Here is a 12,655-nt window from a genome sequence, read left to right as displayed (position 1 = left end):
TTAGGTTCAAGGAGCTTAATAATAGTATATTGCACAGTATCCAACAGATAGTTTCTCTCAAATTTAAAACTATATATTGGCACTCCTGTGAGTTCACTGTAGCGCCCACGGATTCATGTGTATGGTTTGAGAACTACAATTTAAAATGCTGATTCACTATAATGTGCCAAGCAATGTAGATAACTTATGGTTACCATATAAAATAAAAGTTTCCCAAAAGTTTGCTTTCTAGGAAATCACATTCTAAGTCAACCTAGAAAAATTATTCACCTACTCTTTTTTTTTTCTGTAGATATCATAGGCTATACCTTGACCCAGTTTTTGCTGTGAAAATTGAGAAGTTTGAACTGAGTGAAATAAGTGTTAAATTCAAATTTTGTTTGAAAATAATTTAGATATTTTAACTCAAATATTTAAAACATATTTGTTGGTTTTAAACCTGATTTAAACTGATTTGTGGAGTATTTAAAGAAAGAGAATAACAAAATCTTTTTCTGAGTCATTGATCAATATAAAAAAGCACTTCTATAGTTGAATTTCAGTGAGATGGTTCTGCTTATTCCAGTCTTTGTTTTATAATTTGGTTTAGTTCAAATCTCTGAAAAATTCATTAAAAATTGTTTTGAACTAAATTTCTAGGATATATAAACTCTTTTTATTGAGACCAATTAGCTCTTCAACCTCTTGCTTGTGTCCATGGTTACAGTTCATAGCAAAAAATTTTCATTATTTAATGTCCCTTCATAGTGAAAACTGGGTAAAAAAAAACATAGTTAATAATAAAATTCTGTTAAAGATGAACCCTCCCAAAATGAAACCTAGGTTCTACGATTTATGTCTACTCAAATTATTTAAGAATATAGCCTATGTTTGTTTTTTGTTGTTTTTTTTTTTTCCTTCTTTTCCATTTTTATGTTTGGTAAAATAATTAAACCAAACTATCAGCTTCATTGTCTCAGTGAATCCAGCCTGTCAAAGCATAAAGATAAAGCACGTTTTTGGGTTTTGAATGTCATCTGCACCAGTCCCCTAGAAAAGTATCGTAAGATAAAGGAAAGAGTACTGGGCTACGAGTCAGGAGTCCTGGATTACAGTGCTGCCTTTTTCAATTTTATGACCATGGAGAAATTACCTAATCTCCTACAGCTTCAATTTTCTTATCAAGAAATTGAGTGTTAAAGTATCTCTTACGTTCCTTCAAGCTTTAGGGTTCTGTGATTATACCATATATCAAACTTCTTAAATAAAGCTATAAATTCTTCATGGTCGTGTGTGTGTGTGTGTGTGTGTGCACTCGCACGCATGTATTTGGAATTCCCCTGGAAGAATAGAATAGTCCTTATTTCAAAAAGAATTCAGGAAATTATTTGAAGGGCAAGTGCTGTGAGCCAACACTGCAACTGTGATAATGGCCACTTGCAATCAATTTATGACAAGCTCATAAGAACTTGAAAATGCTGAGAGAACAGAGCTCCTGAAACTCAGTTCTTTAGAAGTCCATGATAAAGTTTGGGCACACATGGGATTTTTCAGTTCTAAATACACACACACACACACACACACACACACACACACACACACACACACTTCTACAGAAAGGAGGAAAACAAAAAATCCTAGGTTGAAATGTCTCTAATCATCACTATTAGTTAACAACACTCACTATCACATTACTTTTCTATTCTTGACATGGCATTTCTCATAATTTCTCAGTGCCATCGGAGCCATCAGTGTTTATCTTTAGGCTGATTCTGCATTCTACCTCTTCCCTCCCACCCCCAAACAAACTGAAGCAATGAAGCAATGCCTCAATAGACCCACAGATTCCACTGCCAGCTCAGCATGTAATTTAGCTGGGAGCAGAAATGAAGGAGTGGTTTTGACTGTTATACTAAAGTGAAAATACCCCTAATTTCTTGTTTTCATTTTCAACCTTTAGAAGTTGACTTATTCGTTGTAATGGTAAGAAATAAAGTTAACATCATTTAACTTAACATCTTTACTTCATCTTATTCCAAAAATTATTGAGGGCAAGTAGGCAAGCCATGTAAATTATTGACGTTTCTGCATATTTCTAGCTGGGGAAGAAGAGAGAACACTAATTTTTGATGATTTGGTAGCCATTCTTTGTAAATAATGTTTTAAGAAGTTTTCAAGGCTAGTCAACTTGTACCTTCTTTGGCTTTAGTTTTAGTTTTTAAAAAAATATCTCTGGGTTTTTTTCTCCATTCAGATAAAAACACTGTCTTTTGTTCTGTAGACTAGAAATATTATATTCTGTCGTAGCTTTTATAAGAATAGCTGTCTTTAATTAATAGTCACTCATATCTTTATTTTCTGAATACTGCTCTCTAATTAATTAGTCACTCATATCTTTGTTTTCTCATCAGAGTCAGACTTTATGGAAACATTCTAGGGGAGAAAGTATCTTAATCATCTGTCTGGGAAAGAAGTTTTTTTGGGGGGAAGGGGAAGAATTGCTTTTTTCCTCTCAAGACTTGGCAGCTAGAATTAGGTTGAGTCAATTTCCCAAATCCTTCGTTTCCTGAAGGTTGGATTAAAATTCAGCAAATCTCAAACCCCATAAATTGGATTAAAATCTCGACAAACTACGTTGTGCACTTTAGATTTTATAAAGCACTTTCAAATACCTCCCCTCAAGCTCCAAACAACCTACGATAAGGTAGGGTAGGCATTATTATTCACATTATGTGTAGATTAAGAAACTGAGACAAAGAAAGGGAAAGCATTCTTCTCTGAGGTCATATGATTACTTAGTGGCAAAGTCTAGGCTACAATAGGAATCAGCTTGGTCTTAGGCCTAAACTTGAGGAAAAAAGTAGACATGTAGATGACATATGGCAGATGTCGCTGGGACCCCATCATGCTGCCTCTGATTTTTCTTCTTGGTTACTCTTTGAAATCCTTAAGTATATAGTGTTATTAGCAAAAAGGTTATTCTCTCTTTCAAGTGCTTGGAAAGTAAGGAAGGAATGGGGGCAGAGGTGTTATTTGCATAATTCTCTTTACATCAAAATGAAATATACTGGCTCAGTGTTTTGAAAGAAACTTAAAATGTGAAACATGGTGATGAAATGAGCAAAATGTGGATTACAGTGACCACTGAAAGCCATGATCCAGGCTCCAGATGGACATCTGGTATATAGCTAAAGAAAAAGACTATGTGAGCAACAAAAGGGCCATATGTGAGTTAGCTGCCAAATTTTTTTTTATTATTATTACTTTCCTTTGAGCTTTTGAGGTGATGATGCTTAATATTCAAGAAAGATGAAAATAAAAAGGGAAAGGAAGCAAACACCCAGCCCATTGGTGATTGGTAGAGTAATTGTGGGCATGGCCCCAGGATGATAGCAGCTTCTATTTAATCAATGTTGACAAGGCTGGGGAGAGCTGGGCAGGTCCCAAGAGGTAATGTTTTACTCGGAAATCCACTCAACCTAATTTCAGTAATGTAGGGCTGTGGAGGGGCCTGGACTGGAGCCAGAAAACAGGGCCATTAGAGCTCAGCGTAGGCAATGGCAGCTGGGAACATCGCCATCCCTCCAGCAGCATTGCAACCAGGCTGCCTGGCTGAGCACACAAGCAGCCGCTGCTGCATATGCTTCTGGTATTTGCTCACCAACAGAATGCATCGACATGCTATTCTCACCCTTTCGAGGAAATGAATGGAATGCATAAAGGCAAGAACTGCTTCCAGACTCTATTTTAGCAAGAATCAGAGAGCAAGTCTGGCATATATCTTTCAAGGACCACTGTGAAATTGTCCACCTAATCCGCTGAGTCTTTTAAGGCTACCATTACATTGTTGCAAACACATGCAGAGATAACTCAGATCTTTATTGCTGTCTTAGTGTGGTTTTGATCTTTCTTAGGAATTGTGGTTGTGGATCAAGAATATGGAAACTACTATGGTTTTTTCATTTTTCAAAATTTCTGAGATTCATTCAAGTTAGTCAGCTTTGCAAATCCAAGAGAAGTTACCCAGGACAAATTATGCTCCTTAGGGCTGAGTGCTTCTTATCTAGCTATTCTTTCCTTTACCATTCTTTCTCCAATAAACAACACATTGTTACAGTAATTTGCTAGCATATAAATTCCAAGAACGTGGAGGTTTTTGCTTTGTGTTTTCATTGCTGTGTCACCACTGCTATATTTGCAGTTCATGGAGCAGTGTGTGAACATAGTAAGACTCAATATCTTTCACTGGATGAATAAATGAATGAACGAAAACATTTTCTTTCTTCCCTTCTGAAGGATCCTTGAACTACGATGCATCAATAATGTATGAATTTACTTTCTGTGATGTTAACTTTCTCTTTTTAAGTTAACACAGAAATGACAAAATTCATGGAGGCTGCCAGTGAACGTGGTGGTAATCTCTAAGCAGTCTTTGGGCTTGGAAGAGCAATGTTTTTGTCAAGGCTAAAATGCCATTGTTCTATCAGATTCTAACATTATCCGTCCAAATGACTGAATATAATTTTTGAGACTAAATCATGGCACAGCAAGAGTATTTAATCAACTTAATTAAATAATTTAATCAAGTTTTTGAGCCTCTAGCTTAAGCCTCTCATATAAATAAGGTTATTTACTCCCGAAAATAGGACCATGTTCCATTTGAAAAATTTATGTCTTGAAAAAACTTTTTTCCCCTAAAAGGAAAAAAAGCCTAAACTACTAAAACTAAATCTAAAACTAAAACACATCATCAGTTTTTGTTTATTGTTTTTGTTTTAGACATATTCTGTTTTATAATAGAACCGGATTTGGGGGATTGATTTTTCCCTGGTAAAGATGGATTTGGGGAGAAGCCATCACTAGGTATATAATAGTATATAATAGGAAATTATAGTAATAGTATAAAAATAGTAATAATAATAGTATAAAATAGTATAAAAATAGTATAAAATATATACTAGTATATAATAGTATAAAATAGTATAAAATAGTATAAAAATAGTATAAAAATAGTAATAATAGGAAATTCATTCAGTGGTCGCTATATACATACACATGTGCACGCACGCACGCACACACACACACACACACATAGCCCAAGTGTCTTTGGCTGCTATAATAAAATACCATAAACTAGGCAGCTTGTAAACAACAGACAAATTCTGCTAAGGGCCAGCTTTCTCTGTACCTTGCTGTGTCCTCATATGGTGGAAGAGACTAGCTAGTTCTCTGTTGTCTCTTTCATAAAGACACTAATCCCAATCATGAGTCCTCTACCCTCATGATTTAACTACCTCCCAAAGATTCCTACTCTTAGTGCCATCACCTTAGGGGGTTAGAATTTCAACATATGAAGTTTGAAGGAACACAAACATTTAGTCCATAATACTGTGACTCATTTTTGTTTTTCCTGTAATGTCTTTTTTTTTTTTTTTTTTTTTTTGAGACAGAGTCTCGCTCTGTCGCCCAGGCTGGAGTGCAGTGGCTGGATCTCAGCTCACTGCAAGCTCCGCCTCCTGGGTTTATGCCATTCTCCTGCCTCAGCCTCCCGAGTAGCTGGGACTACAGGCACCCGCCACCTCGCCCGGCTAGTTTTTTTTTTGTATTTTTTAGTAGAGACGGGGTTTCACCATGTTAGCCAGGATGGTCTCGATCTCCTGACCTCGTGATCTGCCCGTCTCAGCCTCCCAAAGTGCTGAGATTACAGGCTTATGCCACCGCGCCCAGCCCCTGTAATGTCTTAAACAAAATAACAGTACTAATATTAGGTTTTCATGTTTAATACAAGTAAAAGTACTATTTAGAGGCAAACTGAAAAAGAACAAGCATATTCTATGCTTCACCTTGCTGGATTTCAGCCCTCACACTAGCACTTCCAGGCTTTCATTTGCCAGCTCCAGGTCATTGCTTCTACTCACTTGTTCTATGTCACTTGGTGTTGAAAATCACACTGCAATCTTTCAGCCTCTGTAGCCTCTTCCTAAGTAATAACTGTCTCAGAGGGAGGTTGATCTGCTAGATGAGGAATGTGACTATTTACTCTAATTGGATCATGGTAATTGGAGTGACCAGCTGGCCTCAGTCATTCATTTGTCTTTGACATTCACCATGATGATCAAAGATTTTGCACAAAATACTAAAGATTACATAGTAACTCATCTCTAGCATTTACAAATCATGTAATTAGTGCTGGAAAGTGCCAAGACCAGATTTTTATATTACAGAAGACTAATCAGGATTCTTCCTTTCATTTTTAGCTGCTTTTAATGGGACAGTTTTTAAACATTGTGGGCTTCAGGCCTGCATAGCTGTGGACTGGACTCCCTGCTTTAGTTATCACTCTGAACTCACCCATTCTTTCTGGGCAAAGGTAAAACCAGGGAAAGCAACTAAAGGAAGAGCTGCTGCGATAACTGTGTCCTAGGTTGGAATTTACAGTGTGGCCTTAGGTAAACCCTTCAGTCTCCCTCTGTCTCAGTTTCTCCAGCTGTGAAATGGGGTGATTAAAGTAGATGTGAGAATCAAATGCAATGATGCAAGTATACTTCGCACTATTCTAAGCACATAGTAAGAGCTCCAAAATGTTAACTATAGCTAAATACTTTATACAAAGGACCAGGTAAGTCATAATTCATAATTCTTTCCAGGCAGTTTTTTTTTAAGCTGCTGAATAGAACAGGTAAGAAAATGTAGATGTAAACTAAACGGTCAACATGATTTATCACTGCAATGATTTATCTAGGGTTGACATCAGTGGGAGAATAAGCCAGCAATATCAAAATGTTCCCTCTGGTATTCAGGCTTAAATGGACCTATTTATACAAAAGTTGGATTCTGTTTATAATAAGTTCCGCTTTGTCAGAGGTTAAAACCTTTCCCAAACTCATATGCAGTCTCCTACCAAAGTAGAGCTAGCTAGAGCGGGCATATTGTCCATATCTGGCTATTGTTCCCTCATTTGGATGCAGAATTTTAAAAAAATGTTATCATGAGTTCTTAGTTTATCTCACTTTGGAAGTTGTAAAAGATTGTTTCTTTACATTGTTTCCTCCATCCATGTTTTATTTTCCTCCCCATAATTTCTTGGTGGTCTATAAAACTTTCACTGCATCCATTGACTTGATCCACTTTGTTTTCTGCCAACTAGTCATCCCTTCACTTAAAACAAAGCAAATATTTTGCTTAATATTCAATAATTTCAAGTAAAAAATTACTTTAATCTCAGACAAATATGGATAGATAGATAGATAGATAGATAGATAGATAGATAGATAGATAGTTTTATGTGTTCCAGCTAACATTTCCTTTTGTAGCCATCTAATCGAGCTTCATCAATTTTAATTTTATGGTTTTTATTTTATACTTTGGAGCCAACGATTTTTTAATCTCTGAAGTTTTATAGGTCACTAAATCCCTATGGACCCTAGCTGCTTAGTTTCTAGTGCTGAATTGGTAAAATGAGTTTGGCCACCTGATATAATCAGAAAACCTGAACAAATAGACCTGAGTTTTAGTTCTGGCTTGGTCATAAGCAAGTCATATGATTTAGGGAAAGTTCCTTTATGCACCTAGACTTCAGTGTCATCACCTGTAAAATGAGGCTGTCCAGTCATTCCTTCACTCAACAAATATTTACTGAGGGTCTTTCCTGAATTAGGTTCTATGCTGGACATGGGATTCAAGGTTGAGCTGAAGTAGGTACTGCTGTTACCCTTGAAGAGTTCATGGTTTGGTGACTGGATGATCTTAAAGGGTCCATTCATTTGTAACATTCTATTATTATACATTTTATTGTCTTTTTTTGTTTATTTGTTTTTTTGATAGAGTTACGCTCTTGTTCCCCAGGCTAGAGTGCAAAGGCGGGATCTCTGCTCACTGCAACCTCCGCCTCCCAAGTTCAAGCTATTCTCCTGCTTCAGCCTTCTTAGTAGCTGGGATTACAGGCATGTGCCACTATGCCCAACTACTTTTATATTTTTAGTAGAGACGGGGTTTCACCATTTTGGCCAGGCTGGCCTCGAACTCCTGACCTCAGGTGATCCACCCATCTCAGCCTCCCAAAGTGCTGGGATTACAGGTGTGAGCCACCACACCCAGCCCAAATTTTATTGTCTTTTAAAGGTATGTTATGAAAGGCTTTAAGGAGAGCAAGGATTTAGCTTTTTTTTTTTTTTTTTTTTTTTTTTTTCCTCAGTACCTAGAAGAATGGCTGGCACAGTGCAGGTGTCCATTAAGAACTTATTGAACAAATAAATTAATAAATACTTACGTTTAAAATACTTTGAAGGATTTGAAAAAATGAATATGTATTGAAGCTCTCAATAGGGAACAGACAGCAATAATTTCCTGTCATAATAAACAGATTTGTGCCAAATTTCATCTTTTGTCCTAGGACCAGGCAATGGATGACAAGAGAAAGTGGGAGAATTGGGAGGATTTAACTTGATTGTATTCCAACAAGGGAACAGAAAGTCTCAGAACCATCTGAATGTTCAGGTTTCTGTTTCTGCATTTTTTGAGTTTTGTTCCCTTTATTCAACAAACATGCATTTCTCACCTTTCCCGGTCTACTTCCCTTTTTCTCTCATTTCCTGATCTCTCTCTAAGCATAGAGAATAGCTCCCATGTCTTTATTTTGGTAGGAGAGATTTGAAGTCTTCTTTTGCTCGTAGAGCTACTATCTTTCTATATGTTTCTGGGTTGTATAAACCAATATTATGTTTATTTTGCAGTTTGAAAAGGGCACTAAAAACATTGCTTCTTGGAACTGATAAGTATGGTAAACTACCTTGGGCATACTTGTGATACCAAAGGTTTGAGCAGGGTTGGGGAAATAAGCAAAAGAATTCCTGATTGTTTTAGAAGAACTTCGCTGAAATAAATCTGGAATCTTTCTTCTGGTAGAAAATTAAATAACTCATTAGCACACCAAAATTTTTATAATTCCTGAGGAATACTGCTAATGCATAGAGTATTAGAATGATCAGAATTGAGTTAGTTTCATGCAAAACTTATATAGGTGCACTGTTGTTCAAGAGGTAATCATAGTCACTTTGGAAAGCCGTAGCCTTAAAAAAACCTTATGAGTAGTAGTAGGTAGCATCACTAGAATAACTATATTTTATGAATAGCTTATAGTGAGTTATGAACCCTATAAAATAAGTCAGACTTTAAAACCTTGGTCAAAAGTGAGTATTATAAGGTAAAGTTACCTATCGTAGCTGCTTACTTTATATACCAGACTAGTCTAGTTAGATTTTAAAAGTCTAACCTATTTTCAAAAAATAAGCATTTCTGCTACTGAAGAGCTTTAAAAGAATGTTTTTTGATAGATGTTTCAGAGAAGAAATTCCAGAAATGTGTTTAATAATGGTGGGTATAAACATTCAGCTTTATCTGAATGTAAATATGTAGCTGGCTGATTTAAAAGAGACATACATTTTGATGAGTTTTCTAATGGTCTCCTTAATGACCCCATTTATCTAATCTCAACATCTACATACAGCAAAACTATTTTATTTAATATTCCTAGTTTAATCTCCTCAAAGCATAGCTGTATTATATTCCTTGCTCAAGGGCTTTCAAACGGTCTATTGTCTTCTAATTAAACACAAATTTGTTAGCCTAACAAAATTCCACGGACTTCAGTTTAGCTTTCCAAGAATAATTAGCACCTAGTAGCTGTTAAGAGGAGGACAAGCAATAACAATAGCTTCATTTTAAGACATAGGCATCGCCAATATAAGGGATTGAGGTGGAAAAAAAAAAAAAAAAAACAGTTAATATAATAGGCCTGGGACTGCTGTCCTTAGAAAAGCTTGTTTGTAAAGTTGACCATTGGCTGGCATCTGGGAACTTGGATTTTGAGAAGATTCTCATCATTCCTTAACTGATAAGAGTGGTTCCAGGTGCCTAAAACCATAGTACAAACAATGTGGTTTATGCCGAACATCTATTTTACTTCTGGGAGTCTGAATTTTGTACCTGCTAGGTGGAGGGTGCCTACATGACCAATTACCAATGCAAACTCAGTTAAACTTCCCTAATAGATTACATCTTCCATGTGTTATGGTGATTTATTGCTTAAAGAATTAAGCACATCCTGGATGACTCCATGGGAAGAAGACTCTTAGAAACTTGTTTGGTTTCCTCCAAACTTTGCCCGTGAGCAACTTTTTGCTTTGCTTATTTTGCTTTGTGTTCTTTCACTGCAATAAATTTTAGTTATGAAGCAGACTGCATGCTGAGTCCCATGAGTCCTCCTAGCAAATCACTGAACCTAGGGGTGGTCTTGGGGGACCCTGACACAGGGAGTTGATTGTTTGGCAACACAAGTTGTTTCAAAGCAAATGAATTCTTTTTCTACAAGCTAGCATATTAGTAAACTATCAGGTAGTGTTAAACTTGTTGACTGAGTTCTGTCGGGAAACCAAGGGAATATTTTTCTTCAAAAATACTTGATATCCTCGTTGTTGAGCAAAGCAGTACTTTCCCTATGGATAAGTGTATTCAGTTGGAATGTGCTTGGCTGCAAGAAACTGAAAACTATTATATTACAATGCTTTAAAGAGGCTAGTGACTTGTCTCTGAGGGAAGGTATCTAGGAGTAGTACAGTCACTCAGTGATGAGTTTTTCTTTTTGCTCCACCATCCTTAGTGTGTAGTTTTTGTCTTCATGGTCACAAGGCAGCTGCTACAGTGCCATGTATTGTTTGAGGTCCAAGTGATCAGGAATAGGAGAATGTGAAGGGCAAAACCCAACTCTGCCCTCTCTAGGGACTTCTACTTCTAGAATTGACCAGCGCTGTCCCGCAGGAGCTGAAAATTCAACTACTTCACTTTCCAATACTGGAAATGAGTGGTAAGAAATTTGGAATGGATGCTCGATGGTCCACATAAATTATCTGTCACAATTCTTCTGACACTAATAGAACAGCAATACAAGATTGTCATTGATTCCCTATGTGAAGATCCTGTATGTGGATACCTCGATTGTAAGGCTGAGAGATTAAAGACCACAGTACCTTCTGTTAAGTGGGCTCCTTGTCACTCCCATACCTTTGCTCCTGAGTTCTTCCATAGGTGCCACTGAGCAGCTTCCTTGAGGTAAACTCTTCTGAACTTGGAACTTATATTAACTGGGATATTAATAATCTTTTAATCTTAATGCTGTTATGAAATGACATAAAAAGAAGAAATGCATTGCACCATTGTATGAACAGATAAGACAAAATACTAACTCTCTCCTTTTCCCCCCACCCTATCTTGTTTTCTTTCTCAGAAGCTGTAGACGAAACCAAACCTAAGGAAAGTGCCCGGCAGGATGAGGGTAAAGAAGAGGAACCCGAGGCTGACCAAGAACATGCCTGAACTCTAAGAAATGGCTTTCCACATCCCCACCCTCCCCTCTCCTGAGCCTGTCTCTCCCTACCCTCTTCTCAGCTCCACTCTGAAGTCCCCTCCTGTCCTGCTCACGTCTGTGAGTCTGTCCTTTCCCACCCACTAGCCCTCTTTCTCTCTGTGTGGCAAACATTTAAAAAAAAAAAAAAAAAAAAAAAAAAAAAAGCAGGAAAGATCCCAAGTCAAACAGTGTGGCTTAAACATTTTTTGTTTCTTGGTGTTGTTATGGCGAGTTTTTGGTAATGATGATTCAATCATTTTGGGAAATTCTTGCACTGTATCCAAGTTATTTGATCTGGTGCGTGTGGCCCTGTGGGAGTCCACTTTCCTCTCTCTCTCTCTCTCTCTCTGTTCCAAGTGTGTGTGCAATGTTCCGTTCATCTGAGGAGTCCAAAATATCGAGTGAATTCAAAACCATTTTTGTTTTCCTCCTTTTCAATGTGATGGAATGAACAAAAAGGAAAAAATTCAAAAAACCCAGTTTGTTTTAAAAATAAATAAATAAAGCAAATGTGCCAATTAGCGTAAACTTGCGGCTCTAAGGCTCCTTTTTCAACCTGAATATTAATAAATCATGAGAGTAATCAAGGTCCAACGGCTCTGTGTTTCTGTTCTACCTTCTCATTAGTTGGTTGGACATGCTAGGGTCTTACATTTCATCTTTTTCCTCTCCTCTCAGTTTGAGACCAACAACCCTGATAAAGAAAACACAGATGAAGCCTAAGGCTGTTGTCAGGACCAATAGCTCCAGCCCTCGAGGGAGACATCTGTTGCAGGCCTGTCTCCTTGGCTTATGTGTGGCTATCTTTTAACTGTGCCTCTTCACAGCTTCCCTTTATGCCTCTCTTTGTGTCCAAATTTCCCCACTTTACAAAGATACTAGTGATACAAAATTGGACCCACCCTAATGACCTCACTTTAACTTAACTACCTCTGTCAAGGCCTCATTTTTAAATGAGGTCACATTCTGAGGTACTGGGGCTTAAGGCTTCAACATATAACTTTGGGCGACAGGGCACAATTCAGCCCACAAGAGACACTAATATATGACCAGCCTATCCAACATGGTGAAACCCCATCTCTACAAAAAAATACAAAAACTTAGCCTGGCATGGTGGCGGGTGCCTGTAATCCCAGCCACTCGGCAGACTGAGGCTGACATTGCACCATTGCACCCCAGACTGGGCTACAGAGTGAGACTCCATCTGAAAAAAAAAAAAAAAAAAAGGACACTGAGACTCACTCTTACTAAAATAACCTCAGAGCATTTTCATTA

The 12,655-nt window shown here is 37.3% G+C and overlaps 1 protein-coding gene across 1 annotated transcript in view; it reads left to right on the top strand.

Moving 5' to 3' along the window:
• GAP43 (growth associated protein 43) overlaps window positions 1-11,967 on the top strand; it is a 97,770-nt gene extending 85,803 nt beyond the window's left edge. Inside the window, exon 3 of the mRNA XM_015445341.3 lies at window positions 11,261-11,967. Coding sequence (XP_015300827.1) covers window positions 11,261-11,349 — 89 coding nt within the window. The 3' untranslated portion in view covers window positions 11,350-11,967. The remainder of the gene's footprint in view (window positions 1-11,260) is intronic.
• The last annotated feature ends 688 nt before the right edge of the window (window positions 11,968-12,655 follow it).

The sequence above is a fragment of the Macaca fascicularis genome, chromosome 2 (genome assembly GCF_037993035.2).
Source record: "Macaca fascicularis isolate 582-1 chromosome 2, T2T-MFA8v1.1".
Lineage (NCBI taxonomy): Eukaryota > Metazoa > Chordata > Mammalia > Primates > Cercopithecidae > Macaca > Macaca fascicularis.
This window is presented reverse-complemented; position numbering and strand designations above follow the sequence as displayed.